Source organism: Aquarana catesbeiana, linkage group LG08, assembly GCF_042186555.1.
Source record: "Aquarana catesbeiana isolate 2022-GZ linkage group LG08, ASM4218655v1, whole genome shotgun sequence".
NCBI lineage: Eukaryota > Metazoa > Chordata > Amphibia > Anura > Ranidae > Aquarana > Aquarana catesbeiana.
In genome coordinates, this window is record NC_133331.1 from 275,133,251 (window position 1) to 275,159,033 (window position 25,783).

At 46.2% G+C, this 25,783-nt stretch overlaps 1 protein-coding gene across 1 annotated transcript; it reads right to left on the bottom strand.

The window, feature by feature from the left end:
- Window positions 1–1,054: 1,054 nt before the first annotated feature.
- LOC141106529 (uncharacterized) lies at window positions 1,055–25,707 on the bottom strand. The gene is made up of 5 exons (XM_073597372.1): window positions 25,620–25,707; window positions 10,460–10,551; window positions 9,184–9,281; window positions 8,960–9,068; window positions 1,055–4,947 (listed from the first exon to the last, which is right to left on the bottom strand). The coding sequence occupies exons 2-5, from the start codon at window positions 10,491–10,493 to the stop codon at window positions 3,869–3,871; spliced, it is 1,320 nt and encodes a 439-aa protein (XP_073453473.1). The 5' UTR covers window positions 10,494–10,551; window positions 25,620–25,707; the 3' UTR covers window positions 1,055–3,868.
- Window positions 25,708–25,783: the final 76 nt, after the last annotated feature.

The following is a 25,783-nucleotide window of genomic DNA, read 5'->3' on the forward strand; positions in this document are numbered from 1 at the left end:
CGGCGGGCTCATGACAGAACGGGGATGTGTGTGTTTAAACAGGGGAGAGGAGACAGATCATGTGTTCATACTAAGTATGAACACCGATCTCTCTCTTCCCCTAGTCAGTCCCACCCCCCCCCTACAGTTAGAACACACGTAGGACACACAGTTAACCTCTTGATCACCCCCTAGTGTTAACCCCTTCCCTGCCAGTGTCATTTTTACAGTAATCAGTGAATTTTTCTAGCACTGATCGCTGTATAAATGTCACTGGTCCCAAAAATGTGTCAAAAGTGTTAGATTTGTCCACCGCAATATTGCAGTCCTGATAAAAATCTCTGATCGCCGTCATTACTAGTAAAAAAAAATAATAATAATAATAATAATGCCATAAGTATATTCCCTATTTTGTAGACCCTATAACTTTTGTGCAAACCAATAAATGTACGCTTATTGCAATTTTTTTACCAAAAATATGTAGAATACATATCGGTCTAAACTGAGGAAAACATTTGGGATATTTATTATAGCAAAAAGTAAAAGATATTGTGTTTTTTTTTTTTTTTCAAAATTATCACTCTTCTTTTAAAGCGCAAAAAATAAAAACCGCAGAGGTGATCAAATACTGCAGCTGCTGACTTTTTATAAATGGACACTTACCTGTCCCAGGGTCCAGCGATGTCGGCAGCCAAAGCCAATCGATTGCTCGTCTCTCGGCTGCCCCCACCGCCATCCTCGGTCAGGGAATCAGGAAGTGAAGCGCTGTGGCTTCACTGCCCGGTTCCCTACTGCGCATGCGTGAGTCGCGCTGCGCGTCTACACTGGTCCCCGTTGTGTTGTGAGAACTGTGTGTTTCCCACAACACAACGGGGGGGAGGCGGGCATTTGCAGCTAGCTGCGGCTAGCTATTCCCGGATAATACAGGTATCTGCACCCCTCTCCCCCCTGAAAGGTGCCAATTGAGGCACCGGAGGGGGGGGGGGATCCGATGAGCGGAAGTTCCACTTTAGGGTGGAACTCCGCTTAAAAGCGTCGCAGTGCAAAAATCGCATTGCAAAAAAATGGCCTGGTCATTAAGCAGCCAAATCTTCTGGGGCTGAAGTGGTTAAAGCTTCCCGGGCCCCTAGTTGAGCTCATGGGGCCCGGTACAGCAGGGCCGGTTGTACTGCCCTATCAGCAGCCCTGGTTGCCATACCCTCCTCACTGCTTTCATGCACATAATGCTAGCCCTTATGCCCTCTGCATATCTCCCCTGTACTTACTGTTTGCTGTCATACCCTCCACGCTCTTCTCTAGCACTTACTGCCTACTCTCATACCCTCTGCACTCCTATACTGCCCATTGTTAGAACCTCCACACTCCTCTCCTGCACAAAATGCCTACTGACATACCCTCCACACTCTCTTTCTCCACATGCTGCCTGCTGTCATACTCTATGCCCCTCCTGTGCCTACTTTCCATTGTCATACCCTCTGCAATCCTCCTGTCCTGTACACACTGCCCTGGCAGGACTGATTGTTCATTCACAATAGTAGAAGATCACTCTGTGTGTCTATCTGCCACTGCTTGTACATATACACAGCCTCGGTCAATGGATCACACAGCCCCACTGCTCTGAGCATTTCTAAACAAGAGGTGCTGTCAGGACCAGTGCCGTGTATGACACAGACCTAGAGCATTCAGTGTTCATTAATAAAAGCCAATGATCATTCAGAACTACAGGAGTGTGATATATAAGTCTAGGCTGTATATGTTTAGAAGCAGATGCAGATCGGCACACAGCATCGCACGCTTTGTGATCATTTGTGAGTTGCAGCACTGCTCTCCAGATCGACCCCTTCTGCCAGAGTCCAGCTCCGTCACTTACAAATCTGTCTCTTTTCTAGTAGCGTGTTTGGATGAGGGGGGCAAAACATTGTTTAGTGGTACCCCTGTAGGGGCCGCTGAACGTTTTGGCCCACCTGTCACTCTGCCCAGCCCGGCATTCACTTCCCATTCCCTTTGGAGACAATGAACAGTCCATGTGATTGTTTTGTATTTATATTGAGGGATTTGAACTTGGATAAGGATAGGAATATATGGGATGCCCAATAGAACAGCAATTGGTTGATTGTATATCAGTCAGTTGGGACAACTATACACACTTAGCTACTCCAGTCTCCTCCAGCACATCTCTTGCTTGCAGACTGTTACTCTCACTCTCTCTCTTGCACACCGCTTAACTCCAGGCACAGCTAACACATGGTTAGGCCCAACTCTGACTCAGTCAGGGCTCAGCAATTGCCGTTTGTAGGCTGGCACCGCGGGTCCCTTTTAGTTTAGCAAAAATAGAATAATGGGAAGTCTTTAGTGCCAGCTGTCCTAAGGTGGACTACTGCTCCCAGTAAGTGTTCTTCAGGCCCTGCCAACCCTCCTGACTGCAGCTGCCCGACTTTACTGCCCGTGACATTGCAATCCTCACTGGCTCCACACCCAGTTCTGACTGTTTCCTCTCAGTCCTCTCTGGCATGCCTCTCCAGTTCTTTCGTAAGCACATGTCACTCACTAGCCCTCCTGGCTGCAAACCGCTGGTTCCCTCCTGAAGACTTGCCCAGCAGTACTAGCTCCCCCTGTCCTCTCTGTGCCTCCTGTTCGGATCCCTCATGAGTACTTGAAGGGATCCGTCCAGCACCCGAATCCCAGGCCACCCCCCCAGACTGGGGAGTTCCCTCAAAGGCCTAGTACTCCATCCTCAGTTCTTCCACCCGACATCTCATCCCCAGCTGGGCTGACTCCAGGTATTTCAAGGAGGCCTGCCCCCTGCCAATCCTAGTTGGGGATTGGTCAGGGCTCCTTGAGACACCCCAGACAGCTCCACACCTCTCTTCCCCGCCTCTCTTTTAGAATCCTCTAGAAGGAAAAGGGAGGTGACAGTGGAGTGATGCTGTCTGTGAGTCACAGCTCTGAGCCACTCCCAGCCCACACAGATAAAAACAAACAGGCCTAGCTTCCAGCTAGGACTGCCTAAATTTACCTGTACTACAAAAATCTTACCTCTAGCACCTACCTAAGTAGAGGGTGTTATAATTGTCCAACCACATTGCTTGGCACTGGCAGAACAGCTTCCAATCGGACCAAGTGCTACATGCACTGAGAGGGTTAAATGTTAATTTAGTTTGAAAGGAATGAGCAGATGTACTTACCTAATTTCTTGCTCCCTGCAGGCTTCTTTCCAGTTGCACGACTTATCCTCGGATGCCATTTTGCTTTGTTGGCCGCAGGAATCCTGACGTTATCACGTACAATGTAGAACGGCCTATATCCTGGGTGTGTCAGAGAGCATTGGCTGCTAAGCAAAATAGGTTATACACCTTGCAAAGGAAATTTAACTTTACAAGGAAATCTACCCCAGAACGTAGTGAATGTGATGATCTTTTGTTCATTTCCATCAATCCAATCATGTGCAAGTAAAAATGCTTTTTTTTAATTTCTTTAATTACGTTTTTTGGAAAGATGTGTGAATCTCTGCTGACTAACCTGTGTAAAAAAGATGTATAAACATACGTATTAAAAGCCTGCTTCAGTCCAGTCACATGCTTTTCCCTGTGTCAGCCAGGGGCAGCTGTAGGGAAGAGGAGATAGAGCGCTTGACAACAGCTGGTAAAGCCTGGCGCAGAGACATTACCCATAGACTCCTATGGCCCATTTCTGCCCTTACTCAAGATGGCCATGGCCAGAAATGCTGGGGGGGGTTTAATGTGATTTCTCAGCAAAATAAAGCATAGAGCCATGGATGGAAGGGGGAGTTTGCTCTGAATAATAAAATTAACTAATTAGCATTTTTAGTTTGTGGTGTTTAGATACAGTGTAGTTCCACTTTAAGGGGACATTGCATAGGCAGAAAATTTTACTTAACAGAGACAGGAACTTCTTGTTTCTGATGGGAACTGAGATGGGACATGAGGGAGGCTTTCTTTGCAAATGCTTTCCCACATTCGGAACACGAATAGGGCTTCTCCCCTGTGTGGACCCTCTTGTGCAAACCCAGAGTCGATTTACGGGTAAAACCTTTACCGCATTCCATACAGGAATACAGCTTCTCTGTTGTATGAGTTTCCTGGTGTGAAATCAGTTCGTCTTTTTGGGTGAACCCTTTGCCGCATTCATAACATGAAAACGGCGTATCACCTGTGTGAGTTTTGTAGTGATGATATATTAGATACGATTTTTTGGTAAAACATTTTCGACATTCCGAACACGAATATGGTTTGTCCCCCAAGTGAGTTCTCTGGTGCGCTGTAAGATTTCCTCTCTTGTTAAAACATTTCAGGCATTTGGGACATGAATACGGCTTCACTCCCGTGTGAGTCCTTTGGTGCTTTAAAAGATTTGACCTTTGAGTAAAACATCTGCCACATTCCGAACACGAATACGGCTTTTCCCCCGTGTGGGTTTGCTGGTGAGAAATAAGATGTCCTTTTTGAGTAAAACATCTGCCGCATTCGGAACAGGAAAATGGCTTCTCTCCATTGTGAGTCCGCTCGTGGTAAGCAAGGCAGGTTTTGCTAGTGAAACACTTTTCACATTCCGCACAAAAGTACGGTGGTTTGTCTGCTGACTGAGTCTTTGGATGCTCAAGAAGATTTTCTGTGTTAAGACATTCCCCCTGTTCAGAACATGAATACATCTTCTGGGTCAAAAGAGCTTCCTGGTACGAGGTGAGTTCAGATTTCTCAGCCAAATGTTCACCAGAATCAGAACATGGAAGCATCTCACCTCCTCTATGTTCTGTAGGAGGTGCGACAGGTAAGTGATCGGAGTGAGACCCCAAATGTGACAGTAAGTATGAACTCTGAACTACTGGATGAAGGTTGGCGGTAATGGGTTTATCATCAGAAGAATTGGACGTGATCTCATCATCTTCAGTTTCATTATTGGGAAAAACATTGGAACACTTCCCTAGATTATGCGTGCCACATTGTCCATCTGGAGGAAAAAAAATTGAAGAGGTTTAAAAATTGTGAAAGCTGAATTCCAGGAAATCAGCTCCTTTGTACACTAGGAGTTAAGTCCAAAGAGCTGCATGACATCTCCTGGGCTTATCTCTATTATTTACATCTGACCGTTTTATTACACACCCAGAAGATGGCTATCGCTGTATTTTCAGAAGCCTGGTGCTGATGCTTCAGGTCTAAGCATCTTCAACATTAGAAGCTATGCCTGCCCCTCCCCTCATCCTGCCCAATCACAGAAGCCTTTGTATTATGTGAACCTATTCACAAAATACAAAGGCTTCTCTGAATGGGCAGCAGAGGGGAAGGGAGGGCATGGCTGCTCTGTGTCTCTCTCTCTCCTCACAGCCCCAAGTGTTAGCGTATGCTCTGACAGAGCCATAAATCTGTCAGATATAAATAATATAGATAAGTCCAGGAGATGTCATGCACCAACTTGGACTAAACTCATAGTGTGCCCTCGCTTTTTACAAAGTGGCTGAATTTTTGGAATTTGGCTTTACAGGATTCAATCTAGTAATTGCCCAAAAAAGTTGATTCAAAGCCTAAACTTTTTTTTCTCTTTTGTATTGTACCACGGTATATTATTATTGCTAAACTATAGCTGAAATCCAACCTTCCATTTAGCCTTGTGCAGTGTCCTCTACTATACTGAAATTGCTTACCATGCTCTTTTACTGCACACTGTGAGCAGTGTGCATTAGAAGCTCTAGCAAATCAGATAGAGATCACCTTATTTCCTTGCTGGAAAATTTGATGAATTTTAAACCACATCCAATTTGCATAACATGTGAATGTGACCAGCTTTCAATGGAGCGGGTTCACACATGTGCGGGGCGGCTGCACTGCAGTTTTGAAAAGGGTTCTGTGCATTTTTGGGTCTGGTTCAGGTGCAAATTCAGGGAAAAATGTGTGCCTAAATTGAACCTGAACCGGTGAACAGAAACGCACTGGACTCCGGACTGCATACCGCAGCCGCATATATGTGAACCCAGCCTCAAGACTAAGTTCAAGTTTGGAACTTGTCCCATGTTACTACTGTATTTAGGGTGTAACATGTACCTTAGAGGTTACATGTTACTCCCTAAACCCCGATTCTTCCCTTGTAAAAGTGAGCATAGGTTTTTCTCCCCAGCAGCCGATGTCACATTCAAAATTGGTGCGGCTGTGCATGGCTGCACCAGCACAGCTGTGTCATTCATTCACAGAGATCTGCGTTGTCATCCTGCTATATGCACCCCTGGTTAAGACTACAAATATCCTTCCATTGTCAGGAAGCCCACCCTGACCAATGATGTGGAGCTTATGCCAGTAGGCAGGAATTGGCTGGAAAAAGTCTGGAGATCAGCAGCACTGAGCAAAAAGTTGAACATAAGCATATGCATTAAGTAAAATAAGTATTTGATCCCCTACCAACCAACAATAGTTCTGGCTCCCACAGACTGGCTACAGGATGTGCTCTAAATGATTCAGAGAAGGATTGAGAAAAAGTGCTGTGGTCAGATGAGACCAAAATTAAACTCTTTGGCATTAACTCGACTCGCCGAGTTTGGAGGAAGAAAAATGCTGACTATGACCCTAAGAAAACCATCCCTACAGTCAAGCACATTGAATGGTGGAGGTGGAAACATTATGCTCTGGGGCTGTTTCTCTGCTAAAGGTACAGGCCAACTTTCTGGCATTGAGGGGCCATGTATTGTAAAATCTTGGATGAGAACCTTCTTCCCTTCAGCCAGAACACTGAAGATGGGTTGTGGATGGGTTCTCCAGGATGACAATGACCCAAAACATACCTCCAAGGCATTAAAGGAGTGGCTCAAGAAGAAGCACATTAAGGTTATGGAGTGGTCTAGTCAGTCACCAGACCTTAATCCTATAGAAAATCTATGGAGGGAGCTGAAACTTTGAGTTGCCAAGAAACCCTAAGGATTTAGAGAAGATCTGTAAAGAAGAGTGGACCAAAATCCCTCCTGAGATGTGTGCAAACCTGGTAACCAACTACAAGAAACGCCTTACTTTTGTGCTTGCCAACAAAGATTTCTCCACCAAGTACTAAGTCATGTTTTGCTTGAGGATCAAATTCTAATTTTACTCACTGAACTGCAACTCAATTTATAACATTTGTGTCATGTGTTTTTTCTGGATTTTTGGTTGGTATTCTGTCTCTATTATATAAAACACACCTATGATAAAAATGATTGACCCTTCATTACTTTGTAAGTGGGAAAACTTAGAAACTCTGCAGGGGATCAAATAATTATTTTTCGCACTGTATGTAAAAAAAAAAAAAATGCAGTTCATGATACACAGTGCGCAAAACAAACAACACAAAATTGCATTCATCTATTTATTCAGTGTAACATCATCTTTTGTATTTTACCAAAAAAAAAAAAATGGATATTATATTTGTGTTTATGCGCACTAAAATTCAATAACTGCTTCCAACCCAGCCTATTGTAATATGACAGCCGGGCATGAGCTCTGCCGTTCTGGGTGGACGCCATATGATGTCCTTCCAGGATCAGGCTATGCTGCGGTGCGATCACCAGACACAGTGAATGACAGATCAGTGTACCGGCCGCTGCCGGTACCATGTGATCGCTGTGACCAATCGCAGCAATTCACATGGCAATTGTACACAATGAATGGCTTCTATTAATAGCCTATCAGTGTGTACCATTATGTTGCTCACTGTGATTGTACCATGTGATCACTGTGACCAAACAGGGACAATCACAGCCCATCTGTACCATGTGATTAGCTGTGGCCAATTACACTCAACAATACACAATCAATGAATGGATTTATTCACAACAAATGGGTGCTTATAAAACGGTGATTATCACTGTTATTAGGGATCATAGTGTGTAAAAGAAAAAAATAAATCCTGATCACCACCCCAGAGTAGTACAGTATAACTATGGTAACACTGTAATGTGCTTGTCACAGTATATTAAAAAAAGAAACAAAAAACATACGGTCACCAGTCAGTGTCCCTGTTCACCCCACACCAGTTATATGATGCTGTACTGCGCTGGTGACAGTATGTAAAAAAAAAAGTTGTGAAAAAAAGATTTTTTAAATTTCTTTATTTTCCAAAAATTTGTGACAAAAAATTACACCTTCAAAAAACGTGCTATGCCCCTTGGACTGTCTACTTTCCAAAAAGAGGTAATTTGGGGGATACTTGTACTGTTCTGGCATTTTAGGGCCTCAAGAAATGAGATTGGCCATCAGGATTGATCAATTTTCAGGTATATCCAATAGTTTGTGGATTCTATAACTGTCACACTGACTAAATAATATATAATGATTTGTGTTATATTTTGCCAAAGAAATGTAGCAAAATATATGTTGGCCTAAATCTTTGAAGAAAAAAAAAATTTTATTTGCAAAATTTTATTTTATTTTATTTTTTGTTTATTTAGCAATTAATAAAAAAAAATAAAAAAACAGTGGTGTATAAATACCACCAAAAGAAAGCTCTATTTGTGTGGAAAAATTATGGGTACCGTGTTGTATGACTGAGTAATTGTCATTCAAAGTGTGACAGCGCTGAAAGCTGAAAATTGGTCTGGGCAGGAAGAGGGTGAAAGTGTCCTGTATTGAAGTAGTTAAAGCGTATTTTTTCCAGAAAATTTGCTTTTGATAAAACGACTGCACAAATATTGTGACACATAAAAAATTGCACCAACCACCATGTTATTCTCTACGACCTTTATATAAATATATAATGTTTGGGGGTTCTAAGTCATTTTATAACATACAAAAAAAACAAGATTTTTTACATGTACAGTGTGTGAGAAATGTCAGAATTGGCCCGGACGGCAAGCGGTTAACGTTACAATGCCATAGGAAGCTTTGTTAATTCCCCTATCTACCCATTACTGTCTACTGACAGAGGAGGGGGGAGAAGAAGAGATTGTTGTAGTGACTGAACAAGGAGAATCTGGGACTCTTCTCTGGATTTACTGTTTATCACTCACCTGTGCTGATCTCTGGAGGGATTTCCTCCTCTTTACATGGATCATCACCCATCACATAGGACTCTTCTTCTTCTTTCACTTCAACTTTAACAACAATCAGCCCTTCACCCTGTATAAGACACCATACAGAATTTTATATGGTGAAGACATAGTATACTAGTTTTGACTGCGAATCTAGGTTCTATCTATCTTTGAGTTCTCAGGGGGTAGAGAGCTATTATTACCTGATCCTCCTGAGGGATCTCCTGATGTTCCTGTGTGGAGTCCCGGGAATACAGAGGACGGGGACATCTCTCTGGGGGATTTCTGTTACTGGATCCATCTGTAGGAAACACACACACTGACTGAATACATTGTTTCTATGTCTTGCTATCAGAGGATGTGTGTATCTAGGTGGATCCTGAATTCTCTTCTCTCCTTTACAAGAGATGAAAGTCTTCTCTTACCCGGTGATGTGAGGGGCGGATGGTTCTCCATCATGACGTCCTTGTAGAGATCCTTGTGTCCTTCTATAGACACCCACTCCTCCATGGAGAAATAGACACTGACATCCTCATTCCTTATAGCAATGGTTCTCAACCTCTCTAGTGCCGTGACCCCTTGATAAAAATTTCCCAAGTTGTGGGGACCCCTAACAGTAAAATTATTTTCATAGCCTGGGTTTTCACCACCCAAGGCAAGATAGTAATTGGCACCCCTAACCCACGGACATTTATCGCTCCCTGAGTCCCTTCCACTTGTACAGTATTAAAACCCCTTATGGTACATTTTAGGATGTACCACTCTTTCTCTTTGTTCTCCTTTCTTTCCCTTTTCTCTCTCTCTCTCTATAATAATTTCTTGTTTTTTTCCCCAGCCCTCTCTAGCCATTTTTCATGTTTTTTTCTCTTATTCTTTCTCTCCCTTTTATCTTTGTTCCTCTTTTCCTCTCGCTTCCATGTATTCTCTATTTTTATTCCTTCTCTTACTCCTTATTGAGGGGGTGGGATGAGTGGCAATGCTGGGGGGAGTTCTGATCAGCCAACTTGGGTGCTCTTGATCAAGGTAATCTGCTGATCTGAGAACTGTAGTGGGGACTTTTAACTATAATCCCAGGTAGTGTTACTCACTGTGTCTCCGACTTTGTGGTACCTCGTAGCAGTGACACCTATGCCGAAATCAGGAGATAGGGTCTCCTCCAGCCACTTCACATTCCTCACCAGTCAGCTGACCTCTAGTCTCTGCCCCCAGCCATGCCGTGAACTGAATGGACGGCTGCAAAGAGGCTGAGTGGGCGGCCCTGGGCTCCAGGAACAGCCCTGCAGGGCAGGCGCAAAAAGACTGGGAGAGTGGCGCGGGCTTTAGGAACAGCCCAGGATTTGGTGACCCCTGACAAATGATCATTTGACCCCCAGGTTGAGAACCACTGCCTTATAGGAACCTGACATACTATCTCCATATATCGGAAGATGTGTGTATCTAGGTGGATCCTCAATACAAGAAATGAAAGTCTCCTCTTACCCGGTGATGTGAGGGGCGGCCGGTTCTCCATCATGACGTCCTTCTGAATATTTTCAGTCCTCTGTATTTGAGAGTGGTTTATAAATCACACACTGCAATAAATCAATAAAAAGGTAAAGTAACTGTATTTCTGTTAGATCAGTTTTTCTATGCATTAAGATAAAAAAAACATCCGTGCTGCAGGATCCCCCAATCCCCATTACCTGAGCCTGGTCTGATGACGTGCACAAGTCCCTCCTCACTAGGTAGATTGATAGCAGCAGGAGCCAGCTCCTGCTGCTGTTAATTAAATGCTATGACGAGATAGAGGGCCCCGACACACAGACAAGGGCAGCTTGGGAGCAAACGTACACAGGTACCCCATGGAAAGCAGGTTTCCTTGGAGGCACTCACCAAAGAGAAGGAGCCAGGAGCACTGGCGGAGGCCCCCAGAAGAAGAGTATTGTGGCCGCTCTGTACAATACCATTACACAGAGCAGGTAAAAATACCATGTTTGCTGTTAGAATTTTTTTTTTTTTAATTTTTATTAAATTGTTGCTTCCTATGTTGTTCCCCCCCCCCCCGTAACATCCTCCATGAGTTCCTGAACCTCTCTTTTCCCCCCTCACTTCCTGTTGTTTGAAATGAGCAGTGGACGTTGGTTGCGGTCAAGTGCACTGCTCTATGCACAACTCTTCTGATAATTCTTTTTACTCCTCTGTCAGAAATCTTGTGAGGAGCACCTGTCGTGGCCGGTTTATGGTGAAATTATATTCTTTCCATTTCCAGATTATGGCCCCAACAGTGCTCACTGGAACATTCAGAATAGGGGTCGACCGATTATTGGTGCGGTCGATTATTGGCGGCCGATATTCACTTTTTTTGAAGCATCGGTATCGGTCACAAATTTACCGATATTGCTTCTAGGGGTTGTACCAAGGTGATGCCTCGGTACCGTTTTTTAGAGCTGACAGTTGGCTTTCTTGTAATAACATCCGATATGGCTCAGCAGCCACTCAGCTGTCATACAAGCAGTAGGAGGGGACACCCTCCCGCTGCCTTCTACCGCTCCGCCCGGGTCTCCCGTCCCACCGGGAGGCTCGAGCGACCAGCCAGTACATCTACCGTTTGGCCAAAGACCCAAACAAAGCTTTATTCAGGTCTCGGATCTAGTAACCCGGAAACAATGTCATGACTTCACTTTCAGATTACTGGCATCCTAAAGGCGCCAGTTTTAAAAAAATAGTAAGTATTCAAAAACGCAGATCTTGACATTTTGAATACTTTCAAGTGCAGAGGAAGGGTTTGGGGTCTTATAGACCCCCTGATCCCTCCATAAAGTACCTGTCACTAGGGATGTTTACATTTCTTGTGACAGCAATAAAAGTGTTAACATTTTTTTTAAAAGGACAGTGTCAAAATAAAAAGTTTAAGGGCCCTTTCACACTGGGGCGGGCGTAAGCGTCGGCGGTAAAGCGCCGCTTACACTAGCGCCGCTTTACCGCCGCTAGCGGTCGAGAAATGGTTAAAAACCAAAGGCGCTTTGCCGGCGGTATAGCTGCGCCGTCCCATTGATTTCAATGGTCAGGAGCGGTGAAGGAGCGGTATACACTCGGCTCCTTCACCGCTCTGAAGATGCTGCTAGCAGGACTTTTTTAACCGTCCTGCCAGTGCATCGCTCCAGTGTGAAAGCCCTCGGGGAGCCCTCTAGCGGCGGCGGCGGCGGTTTCGAAAACGGGAACCGGATTTTTCGGGACATTTCCCGGGACACCACAAATTCGGGAATGGAGTCCAAGTCCTGGGAATGTCCTGGGAAATCCGGGACAGTTGGCAGCTATGCATTTTGCATATTATTTTATATATACTGTGATTCTGTGATTCTGTACTTGCCAAATATGCTGCAGAAATCTCCCTCCACTGAGTCTGGCTGCAGCCATTTTCAAATGTGGACAGCTGAAGCTGCTGTCTGTTCACTTCCTGGATTTACACAGACACAGAGAAGCACACGTCCAGCTCTGCAGCTCTCATTGGCCCTCTTTTGACTCATCCCTACTCCCTTCCTGGCAAACTCTCACGAGAGTGAGAAAGAGAGAGAGCTGTGCATGATGTCATAAGCCTAGGCTTTTTACCAGACAAGAAACAGGAAGTGGGCAGTATAAGGTATATACTGGCAGTTTTTCTATCCAAAGTTAAAGCAACAAGGGCAGAAGATTTAATTAGGGGTGCACCGAATGGGTTTTTTGGTGCCAAAACCGATACCAAAAATGAAAAATACACTAGGCCGAAAACCGAAACCGAAATGACTGTTTAAAAAAAAAATGTATACAGGAGATGGTCAGAGACTGCAGACGTGGTACAGGAGATGGTCAGAGACTGCAGACGTGGTACAGGAGATGGTCAGAGACTGCAGACATGATACAGGAGATGGGCAGAGACTGCAGACATGATACAGGAGATGGTCAGAGACTGCAGACATGATACAGAAGATGGTCAAAGACTGCAGACATGATACAGGAGATGGTCAGAGACTGCAGACATAGTACAGGAGATGGTCAGAGACTGGGGACATGGCACAGGAGATGATCGGAGACTGCATACGTGATACAGGAGATGGTCAGAGACTGCAGACATGGTACAGGAGATGGTCAGAGACTGCAGACATGATACAGAAGATGGTCAGAGACTGCAGACATAGTACAGGAGATGGTCAGAGACTGGGGACATGGCACAGGAGATGGTCAGAGACTGCAGACGTGATGCAGGAGATGGTCAGAGACTGCAGACATGGTACAGGAGATGGTCAGAGACTGCAGACATGGTACAGGAGATGGTCAGAGACTGCAGACATAGTACAGGAGATGGTCAGAGACTGGGGACATGATACAGGAGATGGTCAGAGACTGCAAACGTGGTACAGAAGATGGTCAGAGACTGCAGACGTGGTACAGGAGATGGTCAGAGACTGCAGACATAGTACAGGAGATGGTCAGAGACTGGGGACATGATACAGGAGATGGTCAGAGACTGCAGACGTGGTACAGAAGATGGTCAGAGACTGCAGACGTGGTACAGGAGATGGTCAGAGACTGCAGACATAGTACAGGAGATGGTCAGAGACTGGGGACATGATACAGGAGATGGTCAGAGACTGCAGACATGGTACAGGAGATGGTCAGAGACTGGGGACATGATACACGAGATGGTCAGAGACTGCAGACGTGGTACAGAAGATGGTCAGAGACTGCAGACGTGGTACAGGAGATGGTAAGAGACTGCAGACATAGTACAGGAGATGGTCAGAGACTGGGGACATGATACAGGAGATGGTCAGAGACTGCAGACGTGGTACAGAAGATGGTCAGAGACTGCAGACGTGGTACAGAAGATGGTCAGAGACTGCAGACATGATACAGGAGATGGTTAGAGACTGCAGACATGGTACAGGAGATGATCAGAGACTGCAGACATGGTACAGGAGATGGTCAGAGACTGGGGACATGGTACAGGAGATGGTCAGAGACTGCAGACATGGTACAGGAGATGGTCAGAGACTGGGGACATGGTACAGGAGATGGTCAGAGACTGCAGACATGGTACAGGAGATGGTCAGAGACTGGGGACATGGTACAGGAGATGGTCAGAGACTGCAGACCTGGTACAGGAGATGGTCAGAGACTGCAGACATGGTACAGGAGATGGTCAGAGACTGCGGACATGATACAGGAGATGGTCAGAGACTGGGGACATGGTACAGGAGATGGTCAGAGACTGCAGACATGGTACAGAAGATGGTCAGAGACTGGGGACATGGTACAGGAGATAGTCAGAGACTGCAGACATGATACAGGAGATGGTCAGAGACTGGGGACATAGTACAGGAGATGGTCAGAGACTGGGGACATGATACAGGAGATGGTCAGAGACTGCAGACGTGGTACAGAAGATGGTCAGAGACTGCAGACGTGGTACAGGAGATGGTCAGAGACTGCAGACATAGTACAGGAGATGGTCAGAGACTGGGGACATGATACAGGAGATGGTCAGAGACTGCAAACGTGGTACAGAAGATGGTCAGAGACTGCAGACGTGGTACAGGAGATGGTCAGAGACTGCAGACATAGTACAGGAGATGGTCAGAGACTGGGGACATGATACAGGAGATGGTCAGAGACTGCAGACGTGGTACAGAAGATGGTCAGAGACTGCAGACGTGGTACAGAAGATGGTCAGAGACTGCAGACATGATACAGGAGATGGTCAGAGACTGCAGACATGGTACATGAGATGATCAGAGACTGGGGACATGGTACAGGAGATGGTCAGAGACTGGGGACATGGTACAGGAGATGGTCAGAGACTGCAGACATGGTACAGGAGATGGTCAGAGACTGGGGACATGGTACAGGAGATGGTCAGAGACTGGAGACATGGTACAGGAGATGGTCAGAGACTGCAGACATGGTACAGGAGATGGTCAGAGACTGCGGACATGATACAGGAGATGGTCAGAGACTGGGGACATGATACAGGAGATGGTCAGAGACTGGGGACATGGTACAGGAAATGGTCAGAGACTGCAGACATGGTACAGGAGATGGTCAGAGACTGGGGACATGATACAGGAGATGGTCAGAGACTGCAGACATGATACAGGAGATGGTCAGAGACTGGGGACATGGTACAGGAGATGGTCAGAGACTGCAGACATGGTACAGGAGATGTCAGAGACTGCGGACATGGTACAGGAGATGGTCAGAGACTGGGAACATGGCACAGGAGATGGTCAGAGACTGGGGACATGGTACAGGAGATGGTCAGAGACTGCAGACATGGTACAGGAGATGGTCAGAGACTGGGGACATGGTACCGGAGATGGTCAGAGACTGCAGACATGGTACAGGAGATGGTTAGAGACTGCGGACATGATACAGGAGATGGTCAGAGACTGGGGACATGGTACAGGAGATGGTCAGAGACTGCAGACATGGTACAGGAGATGGTCAGAGACTGGGGACATGGTACAGGAGATGGTCAGAGACTGCAGACATGATACAGGAGATGGTCAGAGACTGGGGACATGGTACAGGAGATGGTCAGAGACTGCAGACATGATACAGGAGATGGTCAGAGACTGGGGACATGGTACAGGAGATGGTCAGAGACTGCAGACATGGTACAGGAGATGGTCAGAGACTGCGGACATGGTACAGGAGATGGTCAGAGACTGGGGACATGGCACAGGAGATGGTCAAAGACTGCAGACATGATATAAGAGATCAATGCAGCCTCACCAGTGCCCGTCAGATGCAGCCTTGCCAGTGTGTCCCCAGGGCAGACAGCCTGTGTGTCCCCAGTGCAGCCTTGCCGGTGTGTCCCCAGTGCAGCCTTGCCGGTGTGTCCCCAGTGCAGCCTTGCCTGTGCAGGGGAAGAGAGAGGAGAGCCGCCGCCAGGTTGATTAGAGCGCCGGGAACATCACAGCTTTTATTTCAATAGCGGTGTGTTCCCCGCCGCGCCATCACATACAGCACCTCCCCCTTGTCTGGGGAACTTTGATAGACAGATCACCCATCCCAGGATTGAAAAAAATTACTGAAGGTCCCCTTTAAACTGACCTCATTTACAGACAGAAGGTCATCCCTTTGATCTAAAAGAACCAAATGATATATTGTTTATAGTTATCTCTCAGCGCTGAGCAATGTTGATAAACATTTGCCAGCTTTTTTTTCTTTTTGACAGTCTCTGCACTTGTTACATAGAATAGAGAAAATGCTGGATTAAGATTGCGAGGGGGGTTGAATCGAGATCATGATTTTTTAACAATTAATCATGCAACTCTATTATGGTGTCACTTCTGGCGCCAGCAGATGTAAACACTGACTTTTTTTTTTTTTATCTCAGGCTTTCCAGCATAGAGGAGAGATGTGGGGACTTATAGACCCCACATCTCTCCATAAAGGGGACCTTTATTGCCCTATTCCTATTACAAGGGATTACCTATCTGAGGTATCGCCGCAAACATTAGAACAAGAGCAATAATTCTAGAACAAGACCTCCTCTGTATAGTGCATTTGGAAAGTATTCCCAGCACTTCACTTTTTACACATTTTGTTATGTTACAGCCTTATTTATTATTTTCCTCAAAATTCTACAAACAATACCCCATAATGACAACGCAAAATAAGTTTGTTTAAAATTTTCACAAATTTATTAAAAATAAAAAACAAAAAAAATTCCATGTACATAAGTATTCACAGCCTTTGCTCAATACTTAATGAAGCACCTTTGGCACCAATTACAGCCTCAAATCTTTTTGAGTATGATGCTACAAGCATGACACACCTATTTTTGGGCAGTTTCTTCCATTCTTCTTAGCAGGACCTCTCAAGCTCCATCAGATTGGATGGGGAGCGTCGGTGCACAGTCATTTTCAGATCTCCCCAGAGATGTTCAGTCGGGTTCAAGTCTGGGCTGTGGCTGGGCCACTCAAGGATATTCACAGAGTTGTCCCATGGCCACTCCTATTGCTATCTTGGTTTTATGCTTAGGGTCATTGTCCTGTTGGAAGATGAACCTTCACCCCAGTCTGAGGTGCAGAGCGGGTTTTCATCAAGGATGTCTCTGTACATTGCTGCATTTATCTTTCCCTCAATCCTGACTAGTCTCCCAGCTGCTGAAAAACATCCCCACAGCATGATGCTGCCACCACAGTGCTTCACTGTAGGGATGGTATTGACCAGGTGATGAACGGTGCCTGGTTTCCTCCAGACATGACTCTTGCCATGCAGGACAAAGAGTTTCATCTTTGTTTCATCAGACCAGAGAATGTTGTATCTCATGGTCTGAGAGTCCTTCAGGTGCCTTTTGGCAAACTTCAGGCGGGCTGTCATGTGCCTTTTACTGAGGAGTGGCTTCAGTTTGGTCACTCTACCATACAGACCTGATTGGTGGAGTGCTGTAGAGATGGTTGTTCTTCTGGAAGGTTCTCCTCTCTCCACAGAGAAATGCTGGAGATCTGTCATAGTGACTATAGGGTTCTTGGTCACCTCCCTGACTAAGGCCCTTCTCCCCCGATCGCTCAGGTTGGCTGGGTAGCCCACTCTAGGAAGAGTTCTGTGGTTCCAAACTTCTTATTCTTCATTTACGGATGATGGAGGCCACTGTGCTCATTTTTATGTAACCTTCCCCAGTACTGTGCCTTGATACAATCCTGTCTCGGAGGTCTACAGACAATGCTATGGACTTCCTGGCTTGGGTTGTGATCTGACATGCACTGTTAACTGTGGAACCTTATATAGACAGGTGTGTGCCTTTCCAAATTATGTCCAATCACCTGAATTCACAACAGGTGGACTCCAATCAAGTTGTAGAAACATCGTAAGGATGATCAGTGGAAACAGAATGCACCTGAGCTCAATTTTGAGCATCATGGCAAAGGCTGTGAATACTTATATACCTATAAATAACACCTAATACCAATAGGGCTCCCAGCAGGGGTCCTGTGCGTTTTTGGCTGAATTCAGACCTGAAATGGACCAAAAGACGCACAAGGCTCTAGTACAAATTTGCACCAGAGCCGCAGCAGAGATATGTGAACCAGCTCTAAAGAGAGCTGGTCAAAATCTCCTGCTATTGCGAATTGGATGCAGTGAATGCGAAATGGATGCGATGAAGCATGAAATGTGAACCCAGCCTATCTTTCACATTATACAAATAAATTGGGCTAACTTTACTGTTTTTTTTTTTAATTCATGAAACGTTTTTTTTTTTTTAAACGCGTTTAAAAAATTGCTGCGCAAATACCACGTGACATAAAAAATTGCAACGGCTGCCATTTTTTCCCTAGGGTCTCTGCTAAAAATAAATAAAAATATGTGTGTGTATATATATATATATATATATATATATATATATATATAGTATACAGTGGATATAAAAAATCTACACACCCCTGTTAAAATGTCAGGTTTCTGTGATGTAGAAAAAATGAGACAAAGATGAATCATTTCAGAGCTTTTTTCCACCTTAAGAGCCGGTTCACACAGGGGCGGCACGACTTGCAGGTCGCCTCACCGAGGCGACCTGCACACGACTTCAGCAGCGACTTGCAAAATGACTTCTGTATAGTCAATGCAAGTCGCCTGAAGTCGCCCCAAAAATACTACAGGAACCTTTTTCTAAGTCGGAGCAACTTGCGTCGCTCCTATTAGAACAGTTCCGTAGTACAGAACGGGAGGCGACTTGTCAGGCGGCTAGGTCGCCTGACAAGTCACCCCTGTGTGAACCGGCAGTTAATGTGACATTATAAACTGTACAACTCAATTGAACAACAAACTGAAATATTTTAGGTGAAGGGAAGTAAAAATAAAAAATAAAAAACAATATGGTTGCATAAGTGTGCACAACCTTACACTAATACTTTGTTGAAGCATCTTTTGATTTTATTACAGCACTCAGTCTTTTTGGATATGAGTCTATCAGCATGGCACATCCTGACATGGCAATATTTGCCCGCTCTTCTTTGCAAAAACACTCTAAATCTGTCAGATTGTGAGGGCATCTCCTGTGCACAGCCCTCTTCAGATCACCCCACAGATGTTCAATGGGATTCAGGTCTGGGCTCTGGGTGGGCCATTTCAAAACTTGAATCTTCTTCTGGTGAAGCCATTCCTTTGTTGATTTGAATGTATGCTTTGGGTCATTGTCATGCTAAAAGATGAAGTTCCTCTTCATGTTCAGCTTTCTAGCAGAAGCCTGAAGGTTTTGTGCCAATATTGACTTGTATTTGGAACTGTTCATAATTCCCTCTACCTTGACTAAGGCCGCTGTTCTAGCTGAAGAAAAACAGCCCCAAAGCTTGATGCGGCCACCACCATGCTTCACGGTGGGTATGGCGTTCTTTTGGTGATGTAAAGTGTTGTTTTTGCACCAAACAAATCTTTTAGAATTCTGGGCAAAAATGTCAACCTTGGTTTCATAAGACCAGAACACATTTTCCCACATGCTATTGGGAGACTTCAGATGTGGTTTTGCAAAATTTAGCCGGGCTTGGATGTTCTTCATAAGAAAAGTCTTCCGTCTTGCCACTCTACCCCATATCCCAGACATGAAGAATACGGGAGATTGTTGTCACATGTACCACACAGTACTTGCCAGATATTCCTGCAGCACCTTTAATGTTGCTGTAGGCCTCTTGGCAGCCTCCCTGATCAGTTTTCTTCTCGTCCTTTCATCAATTTTGGAGGGACGCCCAGTTCTTGGTAATGCCACTCTTGTGCCATAGTTTCCCCACATGATGATGACCGTCTACACTGTGCTCCATGGTATTTCTAATGCCTTGGACATTTTTTGTACCCTTCTCTTGACTGATACCTTTTAACAATGAGATCCCTCTGATGATTTGGAAGCTCTCTGCGGACCATAACTTTTGCTGTAGGATGTGACTAAGAAAATGTCAGGAAAGACCTAATAGAACAGCAGGACTTTATTTGGGGTTAATCAGAGATACTTTAAATGATGGTAGGTGTGTACTGACTCCTATTTAACATGAGTTTGAATGTGATTGCTTCATTCTGAACACGGCTACATCCCCAGTTATAAGAGGGTGTGCACACTTATGCAACCATATTTTTTTTATTTTTTTTATTCTCACTCCCCCCCCCCTTAAAAGATTTCAGTTTGTTGTTCAACTGAGTTGTACAGTTTATAGGTCACATTAAAGGTGGAAAAAGTTCTGAAATTATTTATCTTTGTTTCATTTTTTTACATCACAGAAACCTGACATTTTAACCGGGGTGTGTGGACTTTTTATATCCACTGTGTGTGTATATATATATATATATATATATATATATATATATATATATATATATATATATATATATATATATATATATAATGTTTGGGGGCTCTTAGTAATTTTCCAGCAAAACATTTTGATTTTTACATGTAGGAAAGGGGTGCCAGAATAGGCCTGGGCTGGAAGTGGTTAAGGTGATGTTCCCCTTTACTATACCCATCCTCAGGAGGCCTAAATAGAGACAGGTGGGGACATATTAGTATCAAACAAGACTAGGGTCATGCGCAAAAATTCTGAGCGCACAGAAAGAGCTAATCAATAAAACGCCCATAAAAAAAATCTGGCCTTACTTGATACCATAAGGTATAACCCTAAAATAAATATAAACCACCCAGTGTGTTGTATATGGGGCTGAATGTCACAACCCCAGTCCACACAGAGTGCTGGGACTAGGGTGACCACATTTCCAAACTGCCATTCAGGGACACATGACTCATTGCAAGCATGCATGTTCTCATAGAATAGTATTAGTGAGTGAGTAGTGTAAAAAAACCTGGAAGTTTGGCTGGCGCCTCGTGGGCGGGGGGAGGCTCAGGAGGTGAGAAGTTGGGCTGCTGGCTGCTGGCCTGGCAATGAGCTGCAGGCAGCGGGAGTAGTCGGCCCCGGGACTGGCACTGGGCACAAGCTGCCGTGGTGGATCCTGGCTTATCAGCAGTGCCAGTGGGATGGACAGAGGGGCAGTGGGATGGACAGGGGGACAGTGGAATGGACAGGGGGACAGTGGAATGGACAGGGGGACAGTGGAATGAACAGGGGGACTGTGGAATGAACAGGGGGACTGTGGAATGAACAGGGGGACAGTGGGATGGACAGGGGGACAGTGGGATGGACAGGGGGATAATGGGATGGACAGTGGGACAGGATGACAGTGGGATGGATAGGGGAACAGTGGAATGGACAGGGGGACTGTGGGATGGAAAGGGGGACTGTGGGATGGACAGTGGGACAGGATGACAGTGGGATGGATAGGGGAACAGTGGAATGGACAGGGGGACTGTGGGATGGACAGGGGGACAGTGGGATGGACAGGGGGACAGTGGGATGGACAGGGGGACAGTGGGATGGACAGGGGGACAGTGGGATGGACAGGGGGACAGAGGGATGGACAGGGGGACAGAGGGATGGATAGGGGGACAGGATGACAGAGGGATGGACAGGGGGAAAGGATGACAGTGGGATGGACAGGGGGACAGGATGAAAGTGGGATGGATAGGGGAACAGTGGAATGGACAGGGGGAAAGTGGAATGGACAGGGGGACAGTGGGATGGACAGGGGGACAGTGGGATGGACAGGGGGACAGTGGGATGGACAGGGGGACAGGATGAAAGTGGGATGGATGGGGGGACAGTGGAATGGACAGGGGGGCAGTGGGATGGACAGGGGGACAGTGGGATGGACAGGGGGACAGTGGGATGGACAGGGGGACAGTGGAATGGACAGGGGGACTGTGGGATGGACAGGGGGACAGTGAGATGAGCAGGGGGACAGTGGGATGGACAGAGAGACATAGGGATGGACAGGGGGACAGGATGACAGTGGGATGGACAGGGGGACTGTGGGATGGACAGGGGGACAGTGGAATGGACAGGGGGACTGTGGGATGGACAGGGGGACAGTGGCATGGACAGGGGAATAGTGGAATGGACAGGGGGACTGTGGGATGGACAGAGGGACAGTGGAATAGACAGGGGGACTGTGGGATGGACAGTGGAATGGACAGGGGAACAGTGGAATGGACAGGGGGACTGTGGGATGGACAGGGGAATAGTGGAATGGACAGGGGAATAGTGGAATGGACAGGGGGACTGTGGGATGGACAGGGGGACTGTGGGATGGACAGGGGGACTGTGGGATGGACAGAGAGACAGTGGGATGGAAAGAGGGACAGTGGGATGGACAGGGGGACAGTGGGATGGACAGAGGGACAGTGGGATGGACAGGGGGACAGTGAGATGGACAGGGGGACTGTGGGATAGATAGGGGAACAGTGGAATGGACAGGGGGACTGTGGGATGGACAGAGGGACAGTGGAATGGACAGGGGGACTGTGGGATGGACAGAGGGACAGTGGAATGGACAGGGGGACTGTGGGATGGACAGAGGGACAGAGGGATGGATAGGGGGACAGGATGACAGAGGGATGGACAGGGGGAAAGGATGACAGTGGGATGGACAGGGGGACAGTGGGATGGACAGTAGGACAGTGGAATGGACAGGGGGACAGTGGGATGGACAGGGGGCAGTGGGATGGACAGGGGGAAAGTGGGATGGACAGGGGGACAGTGGGATGGACAGGGGGACAGTGGGATGGACAGGGGGAAAGTGGGATGGACAGGGGGACAGTGGGATGGACAGGGGGACAGAGGGATGGACAGGGGGACAGAGGGATGGACAGGGGGACAGAGGGATGGACAGGGGGACTGTGGGATGGACAGGGGGACAGAGGGATGGACAGGGGGACAGTGGGATGGACAGGGGGACAGTGGGATGGACAGGAAGACAGAGGGATGGACAGGGGGACAGTGGGATGGACAGGGGGACAGGATGACAGAGGGATGGACAGGGGGACAGTGGGATGGGCAGGGGGACAGTAATGGACTGTACATACCTCTCTCCTGCTGTCCTGTTCTGTAAGCTGTGGGTTGCACTTGCTACCTGCACACTGGCTCCTCCTTCTTCTGGGCTCCTGCACGAGTTCTGCATTGACAGGGGCGAGGGGGTCAGGGCGGCCCCTGCTTTTCTCTGCATGCAGAGAGAGGGACTGAGGGAGCCAGAATTAGGGGGCGGAGCTGAGGTGGACCGAGGAGCGTGGTGTACACGGAGGCGCGCTGCTCAGCGCAAGGCAGCACTGGGTAAGCCTCGCTCAGCCGACGTCACTGGTTGCTAGATGCGAGGCGGGGCGGCCCTAGCAACCAATTAGTTTGGCTGAGCGAGGCAATGTTTATCAGGGTGGCGGACTGGCGGTATGTTTTTTTTTCATTCCGGGACACTGTATTGTCCCAGAATGAAGGTGCCCGGGACCAGGGACACAAATATGCATTAAGGGACAATCCCGGCCAATCCGGGACACGTGGGCACCCTAGCTGGGACCCTCTTTTCTCATAATAAAAAGACATTATTACCTCCTCATCACTGGGCACACACTCTCTAGTCTGGAACAAATCATCAGTAGTTGAAAATAAACAAAGCATTTTTAATGTCTCCCACTTGAGCTACAAGAAAATGACCCTCCTATACGCAACGCAACAGTATCACATTGGCAACCAGGTAGGTGTTTCGTCAGATTAGGCGACCTGTCAGAATTTGTAATGGAAGAGACGTTCTGTTGCCGCCGTCTTGCTACACCCCGCACTTCTCCACAGTAAGGATAAAGTGAGAAGGTGGTAAGCGGACATCTTGTTATACCCACTGGAGTCTTGCATTTCCCACTTATTTTTTAACAGTAAACTGAGCTTATATTGTGAAGTTCTGTATTTACAAATACCTCAAACTGTTTTGATGTTGATTTTCAAAGTAGTGGTGTTCTGGCAGATGACCAAACCTGTGAGATCAGCAGGTTTGCCGTAGCTTTTAACCACTTCACTACCCGCCCATAGTAATATGACGGCCTGAGATGGGATCTCCCATCCTGGGTGGCCGTTATATGATGTCCTGGGCTTCCCGGCCGTCTAGGGGGCGTGCGCGCACGCTGGCGGCATTGCTCGGGACCCGGTGCCGCCGGGCACCCGCGATTGCCCGTTAAGCTAACAGGACCGTGGATCTGTGTGTGTAAACACACAGATCCACGTCCTGTCAGTTGAGAGGAAACCGATCTGTGTTCCCAGTACAGAGGAACAAAGATCGGTCTCCTCCCCTTGTACGTCCCCACCCCCTACAGTTAGAATCACTCCCCTAGCAAACATATTTAACCCCTCGTGTCCCCCTAGTGGTCAACCCCTTCCCTGCCTGCCACATTTATACAGTAATCAATGCAATTTTATAGCACTGATCGCTGTATAAATGTGAATGGTCCCAAAAATGTGTCAAAAGTGTCCGATATGTCCGCCATAATGTCGCAGTCAGGTAAAAAAAAATTGCAGATCGCCGCTATTACTACTAAAAAAAAAAAAAAATCAATACATTTTTTTTAAAATGCCATAAATCTATCCCGTATATTGTAGACGCTATAACTTTTGCGCAAACCAATTAATATACGCTTATTGCGATTTTTTTTACCAAAAATATGTAGAAGAATACGTATCGGCCGAAACTGAGGAAAAAATTTGTTTGTTTTTTTTAAATTGGGATATTTATTATAGAAAAAGGTAAAAAAATATTGTGTTTTTTCCAAAATTGACGCTCTTCTTTTGTTTATAGCGCAAAAAAAAAAAAAAAAACGCAGAGGGGATCAAATACCACCAAAAGAAAGCTCTATTTGTGGGGAAAAAAGGATGTCAATTTTGTTTGGGTACAACATCGCACGACCGTGCAATTGTCGTTTAAAGTGCGACAGCGCTGAAAACTAAAAATTGGTCTGGGAAGGAAGGGGGTGAAAATGCCCTGTTTTGAACGGGTTAAAATTCACCATCAAAACAGTCCGGCGGAGTTCTAAATACTGTATTTCACTATATAAGCTGAGCTTACTGTTAATAATAAGTGTGAAATGCAAGACTCCGGTGGGTGTAACAAGATGTCCGCTTGGCGACTTCTCACTGCATCCTTACTGTGGACGAGTGCGGGGTGTAGCAAGATGTCGGCGATGGAACGTCACTTCCGTTACAAATTCTGACGGGTCACCTAATCTGACAAAACATCTCAACTGGGCGGTCGTCGAACCACAAGTACAATAGTGAACGTTTCTGGCGTTGGCTGGGAATGAGCTCCCCCTACTGGTCTGAAAGCTGCGTAGACGCACTCAAGGCTGAACTTACGTCGGGGGGGGGGGTATTTTTATAGCACAACCTGCGGGAGTTATATACATAATAATAACATACCTCACAACTTTTTGAGATGGGAATAAAGGACACCTATTAGCAAAAGTATGTGGACATAGGACACGCCCCCTACCACACCCTCCTTAAAGGAGAATTATACAAAAAAAATGTATTAAACCCAGAAGTGCTTTAATTTAGAAATTGGTTGAAAGGTTTAGCTCTGGGAAATACTTTTTGAAAGATAAAAAGTGCATTTTTTATACAACTATATAGATCAGACCAAAATGAGGGACAAATGAGGAGGAAAGAGGGACAGAGGGGCATTGTTCCAAATCAGGGACAGTTGGGAGCTATGTAATAATAAGAGAAAAAATATTTCTACTATCAAAACTATAAGAAGACGTTATTACCTCATCTTCTCTGGGCACACAATCGCTAGCCACTAAGCTGAAGCTATTACTGGTGTTCCGTCAGATTAGGCGACCCATCTTTTTTTGTAACGGAAGTGACGTTCCCTTATGGCCATCTTGGTACTCCCTGCGTCCACACTAAGCCTACAGTCTGAAGTCGCCAA

Bases quoted from the DNA above. Each gene is read 5' to 3' on its own strand.
- LOC141106529 (XM_073597372.1), bottom strand. From the start codon at position 10,493: ATGATGGAGAACCGGCCGCCCCTCACATCACCGG. The intron at 9,069-9,183 runs GTAATAATAGCT...TGTCTTATACAG, and splicing joins AGATCCCTCAGGAGGATCAG to GGTGAAGGGCTGATTGTTGT. The intron at 4,948-8,959 runs GTGAGTGATAAA...TTTTTCCTCCAG, and splicing joins CCCTCCAGAGATCAGCACAG to ATGGACAATGTGGCACGCAT.